Source organism: Sinocyclocheilus rhinocerous, unplaced genomic scaffold (genome assembly GCF_001515625.1).
Source record: "Sinocyclocheilus rhinocerous isolate Xijiao unplaced genomic scaffold, SAMN03320098_v1.1 scaffold576, whole genome shotgun sequence".
Taxonomy (NCBI): Eukaryota; Metazoa; Chordata; class Actinopteri; order Cypriniformes; family Cyprinidae; genus Sinocyclocheilus; species Sinocyclocheilus rhinocerous.
In genome coordinates, this window is record NW_015662167.1 from 1,184,284 (window position 1) to 1,205,484 (window position 21,201).

Here is a 21,201-nt window from a genome sequence, read left to right on the forward strand (position 1 = left end):
GTTATGTTTAATGAAAGTTAATTGAATTTTTTAAGTATCATGTGTGTTACCATGATGGTGTTTTGTGTTTGCATGAATGACTCTGTGTACCTTCTATATATTAGTATATACTTCTGCTTGTGGTGAAGCTACTCGTGATGAGCTTTGATTCTTCATGTGGCTTTCTCTTTTACCACCTGCATTATTATGGTGGTTGTCAGTATGTTAAAGGTACAAAACAGATTTTAATAGCAGTGTGCATTGTTGAATTTACTGGTTTACATTCAAATTTTCTTGTTTGTAAATTACAGTTTTATACTGTAAAATATACAGTTTTTGGCCGTAAATGTGTTTACAGTTTTTCTGTATTTTTTACAAAATTATTCTGGCAACCACAGCTGCCAAAATTATTTTGTAAAAACTACAGATTTTTTTTTACAGTGTACAGTTCAACCTAGAATAGAGTGAAAATAAATAAAGTACAACTAAATCAAGTTAAATGTACAAACACCCAGGAGCTATAGAGTGTTTTTTATTCTTGGCAACAGAGAGGAGTAAATTGTTTTCACCACCTGGGAGTAGAACATACAATTTTTCAGCTCATAAAGCTGATTACTCAGCGGCAAATACAAAGTGCCATTGAGACCGATATCCATGAGAGGTCAGAGGTACAATCAATCTTGCAGTGGTTCCAAGGCAAGTGGTTCATAGGTTCATAAACTCATCTGCTGCCATACATTTATAATAATTCATTAGATCAGTGTAGGCTCTGACTCCCACATCTTTCTACATAATTTCATCAGTGTAATCTTAGCCAAATATCAGACTTCAAAGTAACTCTTACTAGCGTATAACATGCAACACAATAGGTTTGATTTGGTCAAACGAGGTAGTATAAAAACCGAATAATTATGTATTACATGAGATATGGCTTACTGTACCATTTGCACTGGTTTTGGTTTCCCATTGGCCCCTGCTGTTAAATGTGAATGATGCACTTTTGAATACTGTAATACTGTATTTCTACATTGACAGACATTCAAAAAATTAAATTCAGATATCTGCGTATTATGACTTTTTTTGCCTACAAATATTAATATTTTATAATTTCTGCTTCTTTTCTGTCGACATACTTTGATGTCACAACTCAAGATAGTTGCTGCAAAAGATGCTAAATAAAAATGTTTATCTTTGCAAAGATAAATATTATAGTGAAATGACAGTGAATTCAGTGAGTCATCTTGGAAATACATATGGTTGTTTTGCATTTTTAATCCAATTTTAGAATTGGTTTGATTTCATTTATCACCCTGGTAATGGAGTACCTTGAGTGAATTGCATTGTGGGATACACTGACTCAAGCAGTATGCTCTGGTTTATAAAACACAGATTGGTGACTTTCTATTTCATACATACAGCAAATATACAGCCTGGGGTTGTGAAGTTAATTGTTCTTACACTTGTTAGTAATTAGTCTGTATATACAGTATAACCATAAAATATACTTTGTATTATGATGACTCTAAATGCGAGTTTGTGTTTTGTTGGAAGTGTAAGTGTGTTTTTAATTTTTTTTTAAAGTAATAAAAATGAAAATAATTACAAATTAGGGTTTGCTTCGAATGTACACATTGGAATTACAGAAATGCGTACGTCAACAAGAAACAATCATTTATACAATGACAGCAATGACCATTTTACCTCATTTTCTTATCTATTCTTTATTACTTATGCATAGGCTACAAGTTTATCTCAAGTTGTTTTAATTAAGTTTTTTTCCAGACTTTTTACTCACCTGCTTATCCACCATTTTTCCCATTTTTATTCAGCAGTTCCACATGAACTGCTTTTCACAGAGGTCACACTCTCTGCGTGTATGTAGAGGGTGAGATTTTTGTAGTATAAAGAAGGCAAATTTGAGTCGTAAGCATTTCTTTTCTTTTCATGTGTGTCAACATGTATTGCTAGCACACATAGATTCATACACATTGACTCTGTATTGCAAAACAGGACAAAAGGCAAATTCATCATGCCTGACAGAATCATTATCCAAAGCTTGTGAATATTGATTTCAAACTCAAACTGAGTTGTCAGGACTGAACAAAGGAACAGAGATACTTGAGTAACAAAGCAATAATACATCTTTATACATCATTAGTATAATTAATGACCCATACACAAGAATGATCAAGAATTGTTCCCTCTCTCCACCTTTATTAAGGGATTTCAAGATTTGCCCACCCCTCAACACACTTTGAATCCTTTACTTTACATGCAGTATTGATGATTTACATGAGTATTGTTAATTTAATGCGATATATGATATTGAATAATTGAATCTATTCATCTGTATTTCTTTATTTCTTCTACTGAACACAACAGAAGATTTGATTGATTGATTTGAATGTTTTGTCCATACAGTAAGATAATTGGATCCAAAACAACGACAAAAAACAAAACAAACAAAAAATGTATGGAAAAAAACATGGATGGAATCCTGTCTCCAGCACGGAAGAAAAAAGGTAATTGTGACTTTTTATCCTATATTACTGTCACGCCCGGTTGCCTGCATCACTGTGAGGCTTTGGAGGGCGTTCCTGTTTTGTGTTCCTGCCTGTTCTGGTCATGGACTCCATTTCCCATCATGCTTTGTTTTCATTAGTGTCTACCTGGTTCAGATGTGTTCCATTTCCTGTTTGGTCCTGTGTTTGTGTATACTAAGCCCTGGTCTGCTATTGTCGGTGTGAGTTGTTGATAAGTGTTACCTCCTTGTGGTTCCATCATGTATTTTGGATGCTTATTTCTGTGGATTATCATTAAAGGATCTTGAACTGCATTTGGACCCACTGCCTGTTGCCTACTTGTGTTCAATCGTAACAGAACAACTCACCAGAACAAGGGATCCAGCAGTTTTGTATCATGCGCCCACGTCAAGGTACTCATTGTGACCCTTTAAAGAAACTTTGCTCCATTTATCAAAGGGGACGTTATATTGAGGCTTATGTGGAGGAGTTTCTTTCGTATTGCCACCTTGTACCTGGTGATGATGCATTGCTGAGGGACTGTTTTTGGAGTGGGCTTGACCTGGATATCAGCCTCAACTTGCCTGATGAGGATCCAGGTTGGTCCCTGGCGCAATATATTGACTTTGTTTTATTGTTTTGTGGATCTGAGTTCACTGTGGGGCAAGTGGAAGAGGAAGTCTCCCCTAAATATTTTTTGCGGAGGGGCAGTAGGCCGTGGGCTCCAGTGGCCTCTGAGTCCGGCAGACCAGGATTGCCACCATGCCACACACTGATGATTGCAAGTCCAGTGTTCGTCACCACTCATCATGTATTTTGGATGCTTATTTCTGTGGATTATCATTAAAGGATCTTGAACTGCATTTGGACCCACTGCCTGTTGCCTACTTGTGTTCAATCGTAACAGAACAACTCACCAGAACAAGGGATCCAGCAGTTTTGTATCATGCGCCCACGTCAAGGTACTCATTGTGACCCTTTAAAGAAACTTTGCTCCATTTATCAAAGGGGACGTTATATTGAGGCTTATGTGGAGGAGTTTCTTTCGTATTGCCACCTTGTACCTGGTGATGATGCATTGCTGAGGGACTGTTTTTGGAGTGGGCTTGACCTGGATATCAGCCTCAACTTGCCTGATGAGGATCCAGGTTGGTCCCTGGCGCAATATATTGACTTTGTTTTATTGTTTTGTGGATCTGAGTTCACTGTGGGGCAAGTGGAAGAGACATTCGGGAACAAAGTCCAGTTCAAGTTTATGGTCCTGAGCCAAGTCCAGTCCAAGAATCCGTTCCGGAGCCAAGCCCAGTTCAAGTCTCTGGTTCTAAGTCTAGTCCAGTCAAAGAATTTGTTCCGGAACTTAATCTAGTCCAAATTTCTGGTCCTGAGCCAAGTTCAGTCCAAGACTCTGTTTCCGAACCAGGTCCGGTCGCTGAACCCAATCCAGACCCAGTTCCTCTCTGGCCGCCAATCCAGCCGGACCCACCTAAGCCACCATGTGCTCCACCAGCTCCGCCCAGACCGCCATCTGTCTCATATGCGCCACCTTCTGGTCAAGCAGCTCCATCAGGTTTACTTTTGGCCTCAATCTGGTCTCTGCCCTCTGTTTCACTGATGGCCCTCCTTCCCTCCCCCTGTGTCCGCCTCTGTACCACCACCCTCCTGGACTTTGACAGTGTAGGGCGTCTGGAATCCGCCCTTAGAGGGGGGGCTATGTCACGCCCGGTTGCCTGCACCACTGTGAGGCTTTAGAGGGCGTTCCTGTTCTGTGTTCCTGCCTGTTCTGGTCATGGACTCCATTTCTCATCATGCTTTGTTTTCATTAGTGTCTACCTGGTTCAGCTGTGTTCCATTTCCTGTTTGGTCCTGTGTTTGTGTATATTAAGCCCTGGTCTGCTATTGTCGGTGTGAGTTGTTGATAAGTGTTACCTCCTTGTGGTTCCATGTATTTTGGATGCTTATTTCTGTGGATTATCATTAAAGGATCTTGAACTGCATTTGGACCCGCTGCCTGTTGCCTACTTGTGTTCAATCGTAACCATTACATGGGAGCGATGGTACATAAATTATTGTTTTTGACTGAATTGTCTCTTTAATTTTTTGCTATCCATGCGCAATTCCACTCTAGCTCAATAACTGATAGCTGCCTTACAGTACATCCTCATGTCCAGAATAAATTACCAATTAAACCCACATGCTTCATTCTGTTAGTTTGTAAAAATCAGTCTGCACTGCGAAAAACCTAGCCCTTGTGATTGAGAGCGCACATAATTACCACATGATTTACATTAGAATAAGCCTTGTTGTACAGTATCTCATTGTAGGCAGGAGATGGAAATTAAAACAGACCTGCGCTTTTGACCGAACCCTCCAGAGGCTCCTCATTCAAACCTCAGCCTTCCCTCTGCCGTCATTAGCATCCTTTTCTAAAAGCCCATATGTTGAAATCTAAAATCCTGATTCATGTTTTAATACAAAACATAACAAAGCCACAATTACCACTAAGCAAATTGTGTGTTTAATAAAAGATGTGCTGTATCATGCTTAAAATATACTGAAATATGCTCCAAGTGGAAAAATAGCTCTGCATGCACCACTGGAAGACTGGTGGAAATCTTTAGATAATATTTATGAAATGGCAAATATCTGTGGGCCACTCAAAAGCGTCTACATCAGATTATCTCTTGAAGTTTTTATGAGTGGTTTCGGTATGTTTTAGTAAAGTGTGCACATGGAGTGTTCTGTGTAGCTTAACTGCCTTTGAGAAAAGCAGAGATGAAAGTCCAGGGTTCTGCTCACCCACCCTTCCCTCTATCCAAGAGCACATCCCCCTCCCAATGCAGCTACAAGATCACTGATGTTAATCTGTCTAGAAGTGGGCTAGGGGGAACCGTGACATCGCAGCTGGAGAAGTAGAAGCAAACCACATAAATGTAAGAACAAGACACATAGGGTTTGTAAGACGGAGGAGCTTATTAATGCAGCCATGCATGCATCACTGAGCAACACAGTCAGACCTGGATCCTGCATGGATCCATAATTAAAATTAAAGGAAAATTTCACCCAAAATGAACATTCTGTCATCATTTGCTCACCCTCACTCTGTTTCAAACCTATAGGACTGACTTTCTTCTATGGAACACAAAACATGATTTTTTTTAAAGAATATCTTGGCAGCTATTTTCAGCATAATGAAAGTGAATTGGGACTGGGGTTGGCAAGCTCTGAAATGACATGAAAGTTTCACAAAAATAATCCATACATGTTCATGGTCTTCACGCAAAACTATTGTATGACTTGAAATAAAGTGCACAAGTTGTGTGAATCACTGATATAATACTTTTTTTTTTTTGTTGTCATTTTGGAGCTTGACAATACAGTCTTCTGCATGATTCACTGCATTTCAAAGTTGAACCTTTTAGGTCATTTATAATTACCCTTCCTGCCCTTTTATCATTTTAATTGAAAATAACAACTAAGCCTTTCTTGTCAGTATTTTTTGAAATTCATGAGGCTTTTAATTAACATGCATACTTTTTTCGTCACCCGTTCTTCATTATAAATTAAACATTATAGAGTTTTCCATGAGTTTAAAACGTTTTAAATAATGGCAATTTAGCAAATGTATAACAATATCAGCTATTAGTACAAAAAAAATCCTTTTAAACAAAAAAAAAAACTTGACAGCTGAAAGCCACTATTAAGTAAAATTCTGTGACAGCATTACAAGTATTATTGCATGGCATTTTGTTGCCTGTGTATTTTCTATCATTAATTGATAAGATTATATAACTGATCTACTTTAGTAATAGGTCTAATAATAATAAAACATTAATAGAAGAACATACTGTAAAATGTGCTGTAATGTACATAATTTAAATAAGAAAATTAAGTATCTAAGATGTATTTTAAAACTAGGCTATATTTTATTGTAAATGTAGGTAAATATAAAAAGGTAAATATGTCTTGTTGCATATAATATGTGACCCTGGACCACAAAACCAGTCAAAAGGGTCATTTATAAATAAGCTTTTTATTGATGTATGGTTTGTTAGCATAGGAGAATATTTGGCCGAAATACAACTATTTGAAAATCTGCAATCTGAGGGTTCAAAAAAATAAAAATATTGAGAAAATCTCCTTTAAAGTTGTTCAAATTAAGTTCTTAGCAATGCATATTACTAATCAAAAATTAAGTTTTGATATATTTACGGTAGGAAATTTACAAAATATCCTTATGGAACATGATCTTTACTTAATATCCTAATGATTTTTGGCATAAAAGAAAAATCGATCATTTTGACCCATACAATGTATTTTTGGCTATTGCTAAAAATATACCCAAGCGACTTAAGACATGGTTTTGACCCTCAGATTCCAGAATTTCAAATAGTTGTGTCTTGGCCAAATGTTGTCCTATCCAAACAAACCATACATCAATGGAAAGCTTATTTATTGTATAAATCTCAATTTCGAAAAATGTACCCTTATGACTGGTTTTGTGGTCCAGGGTCACACATAGATTTTCACCATCAATGATATGGTGATGCATTTTTAATTTAAAAAAGTTATTTTGTGATTGCTTACAGTAGCCTTAATTTAATACAATTATAGCCTACATTAATAGGTAGCCTATCATTTCTATAAGGTAACAGGTTAACGTTTAATTTATTTATATTTATCTATTTTTACTTGAATGAATAAATAAATAATTTTTGTTGCGTAAGCTGCGGGGTAATGCTTTTGAAGCAGTTGTGACCGTTCTCTGGCTTGGCGAAAGTGTGTGTGTGTGTGTGTGTGTGTGCCCCTTGACAATTACAATACAGCATCTCTCGCGTTGAGCAATGCCTGGCTTTCTGGCGGTGCCATAGAAACGCGGTCCCGTGCGCGCTGCTGTGGAGAGCTCATTCTGAGGCGAGCTTGCGGAAAGACAAGAGCTGTTTTGAGGCAGGGGGTCTCAAAAAACTGCAGGAAAGCGAGTTTAAGTGGGAATACCAGAAGTGAGAGACAAGGGGAAACGCTTAGCGGTAAGAATTCATGTATATATTTGTGTTATCAATAAAGTTGGGAGGGCATTTTTTTTTGTATCAGTGCTTTACGTGCTTTGACAGAACCGCATTACCTACAAAGACGCATTATATATTTTTTTTACTTGAAGAACATTTGTGTGCTTAAATGCCATATTTTTATATATATTATCATTTTGTTCGTTGTATTTGTTGTTTAATTTAAGAGTCGAAAGTTCCTGCAACATTGATAGGATTTTCATGCAGGTGTTCATCTGATTTGCGTTAACACCTTTTGAAGCTCCCTTGAGTACTGAGGGATTATAGCCTGCCCTGTTTCATAATAGACTAATTAAGAAATAAAAATGCATAAATCATAACTTTGGGAGGGGGTGGAAGACTTTTATGTCGTTTTCTTCTAATCTAGTTTTTAGTACCTCTTAATAGGCACCATCTGTGGCTGTTTCGTCCCAGGGAAAGCCTTTATGACCCAAGTACAAAGGTTGATGTCTTTTATACAGTGTTGTATTGATCTCACAATAGCGTCTCGGTGCTTTAGCTTTGAGCATGTTAAACATATGGCAGTGAAAGGAAGGTGTTGGTAGTGCCCTGGGGCTGCTTTGGGCAGCAGCTTACATTTTATACCAGTTGTATTCATTCAAGCACAGAGCGTGTATGCGGATCCAGTGAGTGGGGTGCTGAAAGAAGGAAGGATGAATATACAGTAGTGTGTAAACACAGCACATAAATTATCATCCACACAGCATGCTTTTGTTCTGTGTGTTTATGTTTATGTGTGTGAGTACAGCAAGTGCAGTGACCTGCTTCCTGGTGCAGTGGCAGTTTGGTCTATCTCGGTTCCTCTCAGTAGGTCGTCCAGAGCCTCTTCCTGCATTGGCAGTTGATCACACTGGAGGTGATAGTGTTAAAGCATTGTTGTCAGCTGCATCTCCCAAAGCTGCAATGTAGGCAAATGAAAGATCTGACTACAACAGGCTGCAGTGCATTGCTTATCATCCCTTAGTATTACACTGACTCACTGTCCCAACCTTTAGGTGATAATGACGATGCTGCCTGTGCAATAATACAAGTGGGAATGGGGGAAAATAACCAAAATGTGTGTTTAGGGCAGAACGTCTTAGAAAGAAAGATGCAACTCAGCAGCGGTTGCATTCAATGCACTAGCGAGAGATACAGGGGCTACAATGATTGCTTGATGAAATTGTTAGTGATGATACTAATATTTTATTTGTTGTGACCTACATGTAATTATGATTTCATGAGACGTCTTTTGATGTTAGCGCTAGTAAACTTGGCGAAAAGTATGTTAAACCACTTATTATAAGGCAGCTGTATTTCAAATCATTTTTCTGTCATCAAACTATGTAGCAGGGTTTTATTATCAGCTTTACCCATAATGGATGCTTAATATTGGTTGACTTTTTGCTGACAGGGTTGTATTTTTATAGTACCATTGGCGCTGTGTCATCAGTACAGCACTAATGACTTGGTCGAACTATATGGCCAACCTCAATGTTTTGTTATAAAAAGCTGCTAGCATCTTATGTTCATTTCTCTGTCTCTTGCACAAAGTACACTGTGTTTGATGGGAACACTTAGAGACAGTTTTTACCTTTAGGCTTAAAGCTGTAGCCAACTGAAGCTCAAATGCTTATCGTAAATGCCTCAGTTCACCTTTCATGGGACCCTTGTTGTTGCCCTTCAGAATTGGCTGACAGAAAGATTTAGGGGTATTTGTGTAGCCAAATACAAGCATTGGCCACTCACTTCAGTCTATTCTGTGAATGACTGGCCGTGTCCATCAAGACCAGTAAGCTAGCTCTTCTCTCGCCTTATCTCTGGCTCACACTCCCCTTTTGCCTGCACAACAAATGCTAATCTAGCCCAGTTTCAACCTAAAGGATGGGGATGGCACTTCTAAAGTGGCACATGATGTGATTTATTTTGCTTATCTGGAAAAGACACCATCCTGAATTGTATCCGATGCGTGTGGCCTTTGGGATGAAAACAATGCTTTTGAGTTTTGCATGTAATGAGCTGTATTTATAAGCATTCTCTGTTCGCACTTCCTTCTTCTCTGTTCTGTGCCGAACACACATCAGCCTGTGGGGTGCAATGAAGGCGAGGAACATGCTAATAACTTGTTAAAGCTGCAGTGAGATTTTCCTTCTTCGCCTACCATCAATGATATGGTGATGCATTTTTAATTTAAAAAAGTTATTTTGTGATTGCTTACAGTAGCCTTAATTTAATACAATTATAGCCTACATTAATAGGTAGCCTATCATTTCTATAAGGTAACAGGTTAACGTTTAATTTATTTATATTTATCTATTTTTACTTGAATGAATAAATAAATAATTTTTGTTGCGTAAGCTGCGGGGTAATGCTTTTGAAGCAGTTGTGACCGTTCTCTGGCTTGGCGAAAGTGTGTGTGTGTGTGTGTGTGTGTGCCCCTTGACAATTACAATACAGCATCTCTCGCGTTGAGCAATGCCTGGCTTTCTGGCGGTGCCATAGAAACGCGGTCCCGTGCGCGCTGCTGTGGAGAGCTCATTCTGAGGCGAGCTTGCGGAAAGACAAGAGCTGTTTTGAGGCAGGGGGTCTCAAAAAACTGCAGGAAAGCGAGTTTAAGTGGGAATACCAGAAGTGAGAGACAAGGGGAAACGCTTAGCGGTAAGAATTCATGTATATATTGTGTTATCAATAAAGTTGGGAGGGCATTTTTTTTTGTATCAGTGCTTTACGTGCTTTGACAGAACCGCATTACCTACAAAGACGCATTATATATTTTTTTTACTTGAAGAACATTTGTGTGCTTAAATGCCATATTTTTATATATATTATCATTTTGTTCGTTGTATTTGTTGTTTAATTTAAGAGTCGAAAGTTCCTGCAACATTGATAGGATTTTCATGCAGGTGTTCATCTGATTTGCGTTAACACCTTTTGAAGCTCCCTTGAGTACTGAGGGATTATAGCCTGCCCTGTTTCATAATAGACTAATTAAGAAATAAAAATGCATAAATCATAACTTTGGGAGGGGGTGGAAGACTTTTATGTCGTTTTCTTCTAATCTAGTTTTTAGTACCTCTTAATAGGCACCATCTGTGGCTGTTTCGTCCCAGGGAAAGCCTTTATGACCCAAGTACAAAGGTTGATGTCTTTTATACAGTGTTGTATTGATCTCACAATAGCGTCTCGGTGCTTTAGCTTTGAGCATGTTAAACATATGGCAGTGAAAGGAAGGTGTTGGTAGTGCCCTGGGGCTGCTTTGGGCAGCAGCTTACATTTTATACCAGTTGTATTCATTCAAGCACAGAGCGTGTATGCGGATCCAGTGAGTGGGGTGCTGAAAGAAGGAAGGATGAATATACAGTAGTGTGTAAACACAGCACATAAATTATCATCCACACAGCATGCTTTTGTTCTGTGTGTTTATGTTTATGTGTGTGAGTACAGCAAGTGCAGTGACCTGCTTCCTGGTGCAGTGGCAGTTTGGTCTATCTCGGTTCCTCTCAGTAGGTCGTCCAGAGCCTCTTCCTGCATGCATTGGCAATCACACTGGAGGTGATAGTGTTAAAGCATTGTTGTCAGCTGCATCTCCCAAAGCTGCAATGTAGGCAAATGAAAGATCTGACTACAACAGGCTGCAGTGCATTGCTTATCATCCCTTAGTATTACACTGACTCACTGTCCCAACCTTTAGGTGATAATGACGATGCTGCCTGTGCAATAATACAAGTGGGAATGGGGGAAAATAACCAAAATGTGTGTTTAGGGCAGAACGTCTTAGAAAGAAAGATGCAACTCAGCAGCGGTTGCATTCAATGCACTAGCGAGAGATACAGGGGCTACAGTGATTGCTTGATGAAATTGTTAGTAATGATATTAATGTTTTATTTGTTGTGAGCTACATGTCCATGAGACATCTTTTGATGTTAGCGCTAGAAAACTTGGCGAAAAGCACATTTAACCACTTGAATTATAAGACAGCTGTATTTCTGTCGTCAAACTATGTAGCGGGGTTTTATTATCAGCGTTACTGATAATGGATGCATAATATTGGTTGACTTTTTGCTGACAGGGTTGCATTTTTATAGTAATAGCGCTGTGTCATCAGTACAGCACTAATGACTTGGTCGAACTATATGGCCAACCTCAATGTTTTGTTATAAAAAGCTGCTAGCATCTTATGTTCATTTCTCTGTCTCTTGCACAAAGTACACTGTGTTTGATGGGAACACTTAGAGACAGTTTTTACCTTTAGGCTTAAAGCTGTAGCCAACTGAAGCTCAAATGCTTATCGTAAATGCCTCAGTTCACCTTTCATGGGACCCTTGTTGTTGCCCTTCAGAATTGGCTGACAGAAAGATTTAGGGGTATTTGTGTAGCCAAATACAAGCATTGGCCACTCACTTCAGTCTATTCTGTGAATGACTGGCCGTGTCCATCAAGACCAGTAAGCTAGCTCTTCTCTCGCCTTATCTCTGGCTCACACTCCCCTTTTGCCTGCACAACAAATGCTAATCTAGCCCAGTTTCAACCTAAAAGAAGAGGATGGCACTTCCTAATTGGCACATGATGTGATTTCTTTTGCTTATCTGGAAAAGACACCATCCTGAATTGTATCCGATGCGTGTGGCCTTTGGGATGAAAACAATGCTTTTGAGTTTTGCATGTAATGAGCTGTATTTATAAGCGTTCTCAGTTCGCACTTCCTTCTTCTCTGTTCTGTGGCGAACACACATCAGCCTGTGGGTTCAATGAAGGCGAGGAACATGCTAATAACTTGTTAAAGCTGCAGTGAGATTTTCCTTCTTCGCCTAATTACTAGGAGTATTTTTTAAATCCAGCACTGCTTATGACTTTGCTAAATAGTTATATTTAAAGTTTAACTGAGCTGAAGTTCAATAGCTCTCTTTAAAGGTTTCCTCACAAATTGTTCCTCTATAGTTGCATTCAGATTTATCATTTTTATTTTAGGACTTCAAAAAACAATGAAAAATAAATTGAGTTACACACATTGTATCAACAACCCTCCCCTCAACTTGTTAAAGTCAGCATGAGATAGAGATTCACCTTATGTATTTTCTAAATGCATGTTACAGATCTTATTGTGATTGTGATCAATTAATCTGTGCACATTTATTTATTTATTTAATATTTATTTATTTATTTATTCATTTTTCTTGACCTTTCAATTTAGTCAAAATGCCATAACTCCATCTTTAAAATGACACACTTCTCTCTGATGGCATATGCCAGTCTTCTCCAATCATTTAGTCCTCATAAATTTGCCCCTCTCTTATAATCAACTGCAAGCTTGCATTCAGATCTGTCTCCATCCGATCAAAAAAACAATTGATAGAACCAAGTCCCGCCTTAAGTTTAAAAATTTTTGATAGTCTGTTTCACTCAAATGTACATCACAATACAGAAGAAAATATCTGTGATCACTTCCATTTTGTGTCTTTAATACATGGGTTGCTTAAATAACAGAATAAGTGAAATAAAAGATATATGCGAAATATACTCCTGATTTACACTCTAGCATTGCATCTCACCATAGGCCATATTGCGATACCCTTACCTTCTATGAAAGCTAAATATTTACCTTCTATTTTGCATTATTTTTATCATTATTAATGAAAGTCTTTTATCTCTACCAACGAAAATAGTTCCAAAATAATCCATAGCATCATATTCTGCATGTCGCTAAGTAATGCACAAACTGGCCACCTGTATGGAAAAGAGTATGTGAATGGAGCATCAGCAGCTGTCCCAGCAATCACTCCGCTCTGGGAGAAACCCCGCTTGAAGCAATCTTGGAGCAAGAGAAACCCTGCTTCGAGCGATCCTGCAGCGAAAGAAAACACATGCACTTTGACTTTCAAAAAACCCGCTCCTCGCTTCAGGCAAAATCACACAACTCTCCCCGCTGTTCACTTAGTCCAGGGGCGCGGGAAGATGTTTTCGGTTGGGGGTGCTGTGTGTGTCCGTGTTGGGTGAATGGGTGAAGGAGTGAAGGAGTGAAGGGGGTGGGGGGTACCTCATACATTTGACAACTCCACAAAGCACTACAAGCGCGTCGATATGGCAACCCTGTGAAAACAGGGGGTGCTGCAGCCCCCCCAGCACCTCTACTTCCCGCGTCCCTGACTTAGTCTGGTCTGGAATACAGAGTATGGTCCTGCTGAACAGTAAAACATCCCATTGCTGTAATTCTAAATGTAAAAAAGTTAGCAGTCTGTAATCAACTGAAACTTTCAAATAAATAATACAGAAGAATAAAGTCATCCAAATAAAGAGTATGTAGTTATGATCATAATTTTTTCTTATAGATGAATTTCAATTAATGGAAAAGTATAGCTTTTTTGTCGCTATAACAATCTTTGATTGCATGAATTGCACTAATGTGGAACGGTTTAATCAGTGTAGGTGGCTGTAGTCCAATGCTCAACACAGACATAACATAAGACCGATAACTGTACAGTTGAAATAGGGTTTATGCACTAGGGGCACTGGAATTACAATAGAGAGAGGTAATCGTAGGTTAACCTATGGCCATTACCGCTCAGCAATCAGAGTTTGTCTGCAATTGCTGCGAGAGTAGGGCATGAAAGAAGAGGACTTTCCCATGTTGCCAACATGGCCACAGTGGCAGGAGCAGAGGGAAATATTAACAGCAGTTATTTTTATTTAATTCACTCTGCTTTAGGAGTTTTCACTTTTTTAAACCTTACCCCACGATTGATGCAAGCGTTCAGTGTTATTTCGAGCTCTATAAAGACTACCAGCTTATCTGCAGGACGTAAGATCTTATTACTGGCATCAATTCACCCTGCAGTTTGTTCATGCAGGGAATACTTTGTCCTGCAGTGAATTAAATAAATGATTAAAAAGAGCAAATCATCGCAACATTATATAAATAGTGTGATTTTAATGAAGCACTTTTGAGACGCTTTATTAAAGTGCTTTGTATCTGCATTAGGCCTGTGTTTCGAGTGCTGATGACAAGCACGCCGTTCTATTCATTAAAGTGGGCTATAACCTTATGTTCTCGTTGCTGGCCCTGACCACAGCTGTCACAACCGTAGACCACAGGGACTTGTGAATGGCTGCAAGCTAATAGCAGGAGCACATTTAACTGGATTTCACCCTCTCCCCTCCAGAGCTTTGATAGGGCTCAGTAGTATTTGATGGAGCTTACATAGAGCCTTAGAGCTTGAAAGGAAGTGTTAGGCCTATATAAATCTCTTTTCTCATTGTATTTGATTTACTTTATATGGCAAATCAATAAGGTAAATAATTGAATGGGTTTATTGTTCTGGAAAAAGAAATGTAATAGTTTCTTAGATGCAGTTATTTAAAATCACAGATTTTTAGCATGTACTGTAGTCCTGATATAATTTATGATTCACTTTACCTCATCAAATATAATGTCATCAGTTTTTCTATTTAATCTCATGGCTGAACAGAGCAGGATTTGATAGCAATACAGCCACTATTATATCACAAAGCAACTGTAACTGAAACTAACTAGACAAACATGTTCAGCACTATTTTTATGATTGCATGAAGGTTTGAAGGATAACTGAATAAGGGATTTCTAACAAATCATGACAGATGAAAGCAAAATATAGCTCTGGTTTGCAATTTTGCAGCAGTGACAGCAACACCATCAGCAATGGTGAACACTTACATCTCAAGTAGCAGAGTTAAAATAGGGGGTGGGATATGTCTAATGGACAGGTTTCTATGGATACCAGGTTAGATTTGAAGACACTTGAAGAGAAGTTAAAAAAAAACCTGGGGCTTTGGTTGCTGTCTGCCACTGGTACCAAACAAGCCTTAATTAGATTTATTGGTCACAGGAAATGTTTCACTGGATTTGTTTCAGCCTTAGCCGGTTAAATAATAATACGACTTGAAAAAATTAGACTATACACACTCACTCACAAAAAAAGGAAAACAGATTTTGCAATGTATTACTTGTGATCTACACAACAAAATTGTGTTATCTTTAAACGTGATTTCACATTTTAGGGAATTATAGTAATCGAAAGCACTCTACTACACTCCAGTGTAGTTCTTAGCATGCTTGGGACTTAATGGGGAGAGTAAAAATGTTAAAAATAACATTTATTTATGTATCAGTTAGTTAGTTGGGGAAATTCCATAGTGTTCCGTCTTGTTGTGATTTAAACTGCTTCATTTACACTGGGTTACCATTGTGGTGAAGTTTGTAGCTTTTTCTTAGAGGATGGGTACATTTAGAGCATGTTTATGCTGCTTTACTCAATAAGCATTTAATAATTAGCATTTTGCATGTATTTAAAAGCGAATAACTTCATCCTGTCAGGAAACCATATAAAATCAATTTGAGACTACTTAATTGTGTCATTTTATAATAGCATCAATCCATAATTGGATTTGGTGAAGTTATGTTTGTGAAACTTGATTCATGTGGAATCAATGTACATGATTAAACCATTTAAATTCAACACCCTTTTTCAGTGTAGACAAGTCAACTTTTAATTGATATTATGAAGCTCAACAAGAAGTAAAATGTTTCCTTCCAAACAGAAAACCACTCAGTATTTACAGTCATGAATGCTTACAACACTTGTTCAATGCTACTTACACTTGTTCAAATTGCCATAGGAATACTGAGAAGAATGCAGTACTGCTATGTTTGTCTTTTTGCTTCTATATGTAAACAGGATCATTCGTAAAGTCTTGAAGGCCTTTGGAGATTAGTTGGTTGTTGTTAATGCACTCCGGCTTGTGTGAGGTGAAGCTGTCAAACCGTAAACACTGTAATGGTTGTGTAACCTTGCATCACACCCATTAATATTTCATTTGCGGCAGAAAAAAGTCTAGCTGTCTGACAGGCTAATACATGTCTTATCTGCGTATCTTGTCTGATGAGGGTCCAAGTCAGGCCACTTATAAACTTTATATCATCATTTTTTTGTGATGGTTAAAGCACTGTCTAAACAATACATAATTCACACTAAATGCAGAAGAGTAGAAACTGGGCAGTTAAAGTAATAGTTTACCCAAAAATGAAAAATGTAAAAGAAATGTAAATCGACTCACTATTCAAGTTTGTTTCTTTCATCAGAACAGATTTGGATAAATTTAGCATTACATCACTTGCTCACAGATGAATCGCCTGACGTGAATGGGTGCCGTCAGAATCAGAGTCTAAACAGCTGATTGAAGCTTAACTCCTATGTTAATATCCTATGAAGCCAAAAGCTGCGTGTTTGTAATAAATACAAAAATATGCACAGACCTAGCACCATTTACAAGCGAAAGCAGTCCAAAACAGTTCTAAACAGATATGTTGATTTTAATTTGAGAAGACAACAGGAGACTTTCACAGGAGGAAGCGTTATAATGGATTATGGCCAGAAGTGAAGGTTTAAAGTTAAAATGCCTTAATGATGTATTTGTTTCTTTCAAACAGACATTATCTGATAGACTGGATATGTGTGGATTACTTGTGGATTATTGTGGTGTTTTTATCAGCAGTTTGAACGTTTGTTTTGATGGCACCCATTCACTGAAGAGAATCTATTGGTGATCAAGTGATGCTAAATTTCTCCAGATCTGTTCTGGTGAAGAAACAAACTCATCTACATCTTGGATGTCTGAGGGCGAATAAATTTTTTGCAAATTTAAATTTTTGGGTTAACTATTCCTTTAACTGGGCAGTTAAAATCATTATTTTGATTTGTGCAGCCATTCTAAATAGCTCAAAACCAATTACAGCATTACATAGCATTTAGGGGAATTTTGTGGTTTATCTTAAAAGAACTTGTGCTGACAGCATTATTGCATAAAACCAAAACTATGAATAATAATAATAGAGGTACTGATTTTAAGTCCTGATAATGAGAACATTGGTCCTGAAGTTAATTTTTCTTATTAAAGACAAGACCTAGATATACAAGAGCAACCAACTATGCAGATTGATTGTCTGTAGTGCATTTGCTCTGTTAATGACTGTACAGAAAAATGAGAAATGGCACATTTGAAATTAAGTGTTGAATTATTAAATTTGAATCTCCAATGAGCGTGTGGTGTACATTTAGAAAAAATTTTTTTGCCACTAAGCCTCCCAAGTGTCCAGTTTTCCACATTTATTGGCAAATTAATTATTTTGTCAAGTTGTTTATGTGCTCCCACAGTCCCCCAGTAGGAGAAGTGAATAACTGTGAGAGTGTGATTGAAATGGGTTTGAAATGGGTTTGAAATGGGACAGTTTGTTTTCTTGGTTGGCAGCCAAGTGCTCCATCCCTGAGAGGCGTGTACTCCAACGCATTTGTAATAATCATTAGATCAGCATTTTTTTCATCCACTCAGATATATAATTGTTGCCATTGAGCAGGAATTTGACCAATGACCTGCTCTTCTTGTATGAAAAGTCTGTAATTACATTTAGCTCATTTGCAATTCCATCTGGAAGATGGTTGAACTTCAGTGTTAATACTGTCTACCCGATGGTGCCGAGAAGTTTTGGCGGTCTGATGATTAACTCATTACCTTGTGATATTCACACTAGAGATTTAAGGGTTTAAGAGGCCCATTTCGAAGGCATAAGAACCAGTTGCCTTCCTTATAAAGAGGCAAACAGCCTCACCAGACATCTTAATATTTATGTGAGTGCTCTGTGATGATTGACCGAGAAGTCTGCAGCAGTCATGGCATGATCAGGCCATTTGTTTTAATTACCTTCACCACAGGCTAAAGCAAACAGACAAATAATAAGTTGAAATATGCTGTTTTAGTAAACCAATGAAGCTGTTGTCAAGTTTTGCAGTGATTCAACAAGAGGCTAAGCCATTGATTGTACCTCTACAGGTTATCTTTGATGTATAAGTGGATCTTTTTTCATCTCATTTGTAAAGAACTGCTTGCTCTTGCTGATTTTATATGGCAGGGTTCAACAATAAGGATTGCCCGCTGGCCCAGGGCCATTGTGAAAGACTTTTAAGGAAGTTGATAAAAAGGTTACCTATACTTTTGTACCAATGCTGCGTTGCCACTGAAAATTATCTTTATTTACACCTTGCCAATGTAAACACTTGGTTTCATGCAATCTATTCTACATTTTTGTTGCAAATTCTGCTGAATTTTCACCAAGTTTTATCTACTGTAGGTTAGTGGTTCTCATCCAGAAGGCCGGGGTCCTTAGGGGGTTTTAACAAACTTCCAAGGGTGCTGTAGGTTGACTTAATTTAAATTAATATATTATTATAAATATAATTAATTTAATTATAATTTAATTTATTATCATTATTTTCATAATTATGTATAAACATAAGTTATAGTGTATATATTAAGTTCTGGTTGATATGTTCCAGTCAAATATAAAGTTATAGTTTATAGTTCAATAGAGTCAAGAACGTTGAGAACCACTTGTCTGGCTGATACAGATTTTGTTGAATTTGCAAAAATGACGTTGTAGTCTTTGAAAATATCAGTAATGTTTTGCATCATTTTCCAGCATGTGTTTATAAATTCATAGAGTTACATTTACTGCAGTATAATTTCCAGCTTGCATTTAGTATATCTTAAAATTTTTAGAAACACTACTTGGATCAACATACACTAATTTGAACTTGTTTTAGCACACTTTATAACTTTGTAACTGAAAAATTTATGAAAATCTATCTAGAAGGACATTCGTTATGTGCATTTTTACAACGTCCACTTCTGTCCATGTTGTATCTTCTGTCCAGACATTTCCTTCAGTCTCCTGCTGCTTGTATTTGTGGTGTGTGGTTTGGCCCTGCTGGGTGTCATCAGCGTCGCCACCTGGAAGCTGTGCTGGGTGCCCTGGCGCACCAAAGTGCTTTACTCTAGCGCCACCGCCCTTGCCCCCACCCGGCCAGAGAGAGACCAACACAGAGAAGAAGGTCACGGTGACTACTACCCAACCCTCAGAAACATTATGGCAGCAGACAAGCTGAAGGATCCTGGGAACTTTCTGGAGGCGGCAGTGAAGATTAGTCATACGTCGCCAGATATCCCCGCAGACGTGCAGCTGTCCATGAAGGATCATCTACTGAGACGTACGCGTATCTCACGGCAAACGACCGAGCCGGCCTCCTCTAACAGGTCAGTGTTCTGGAAGAATGAAGAAATGTTTGTGTCTGAAGACCTTCATATAGGTCATCACGGTTTACTGTATATAAAAAGCCATTATGAGGTTAGTTCCAGTCATTCCTAATCATGTTATTACTTAGGATATCTTGTAAATGTCAGACAGAATTAGACCTGAAGTAGGTCTCTGGGTTTTATTGACTACAAAGAAGGTCAAATGGTGGAAAACCATGCTACGTCCAGAGGAAAACCAGTTTTTGCAGGAACCTTACAACATATGCAGAATTATCACCATCAATTTGCATGCATTCAACTGTGGGTTATAATTAAAATGTAGATTAACACCTGGTGTGTCTTTTGTGAAAGAACCAGTGCATCCGATCAAGATGATTCAGCAGCTAAATTTTGTTTTGCCAGGCACAGTTCCTTCAAAAAGCACCTTCCCAGGCAGATGCACCATGTCACCAGTCTGGACCGTGGAAGTGAATTTTTAGATGTGGAGGACCATCCCACCTGCACCGCTGCCTCTCTTGGCCGCATCCAACCAGAACTTTACAAACAGAGCACGATAGAGGCTGAGGGGCCATCTAAGAACGGCACTACCAAAACATGCGGCAAGATCAACTTCTCCCTAAAGTACGATTACGAGGGAGAGCTCCTCCTCGTCACCATCCTCAAGGCATTGGACCTACCCGCGAAGGATTTGTGCGGCAGCTCCGATCCTTACGTCAAGATCTACCTGCTCCCTGACCGCAAGCGTAAATTCCAAACTCGTGTGCACCGCAAGACGCTCAACCCCACGTTTGACGAGACCTTTCAGTTTCCGGTCCCGTACGAGGAGCTGGGGTCCAGAAAGCTCCACTTGAGCGTCTTTGACTTTGACCGCTTCTCGCGGCACGACATGATAGGCGAGGTGATACTGGAAAACCTTTTTGAAGTTTCAGACCTGTCCCGGGAGACATCTATCTGGAAGGACATCCAGTACGCCACTAGCGTAAGACAATTTATCGTCTCTACTACTTGAGTCCAGACCCCACTGGTGATTCATCACATTAATGTGGCTTATGTCTCAAAATATTTTTCCATATAATGAAAGACATTTGTGTTGAAAACAAAATTAGAGCCTTTTTACTTTCATTGTATGAACAAACAACACTGAGACATACCCTTGTTTTTTAAATACCCTCTAATTTTATTAGAAAAGATCCAAAGTATCCAGGACAGAAGTGTCATTTTGGGGTTAACTTTCACTTTAAATTTCAAGTTAATAATTTAACTTGTTTTTATTGTGAATGGATGCATTTATTGCCAACTGTAGATTTTTTTTGGTATCTGGTTAAAGCAAAGATACCCAGTGCCCTGCAATTCTACAATAAGGCCAGACTATTTCTCATCTTGCTTTTCTAAGCAATTTATACATCATAATAATGTGGTGCACATCCTGATATGGGGTCATTTGTTGCATCAGGACATCAGTTCCTCTTACGACTACATGTTAGTGAGTGAAGTGTTTTGAGTTCCAGGTTTGTATCTCTTATACTCAGGAGAGGGTTTCT

General features: G+C 38.3%; 1 protein-coding gene across 3 annotated transcripts in view; it reads left to right on the plus strand.

Annotated features, from left to right (window-relative positions):
* Window positions 1-21,201, plus strand: part of LOC107727826 (synaptotagmin-6-like) — a 32,112-nt gene that overhangs the window by 7,598 nt on the left and 3,313 nt on the right. Inside the window, exons 1-3 of one of the 3 annotated variants that reach the window (XM_016537837.1) lie at window positions 7,515-7,525; window positions 19,282-19,660; window positions 20,063-20,639. In XM_016537837.1, coding sequence (XP_016393323.1) covers window positions 19,494-19,660; window positions 20,063-20,639 — 744 coding nt within the window. In that variant the 5' untranslated portion in view covers window positions 7,515-7,525; window positions 19,282-19,493. Of the gene's footprint in view, window positions 1-7,514; window positions 7,526-10,115; window positions 10,202-19,281; window positions 19,661-20,062; window positions 20,640-21,201 lie in introns of those variants that run through there. The other 2 variants (XM_016537836.1, XM_016537835.1) reach the window with 2 other exon arrangements.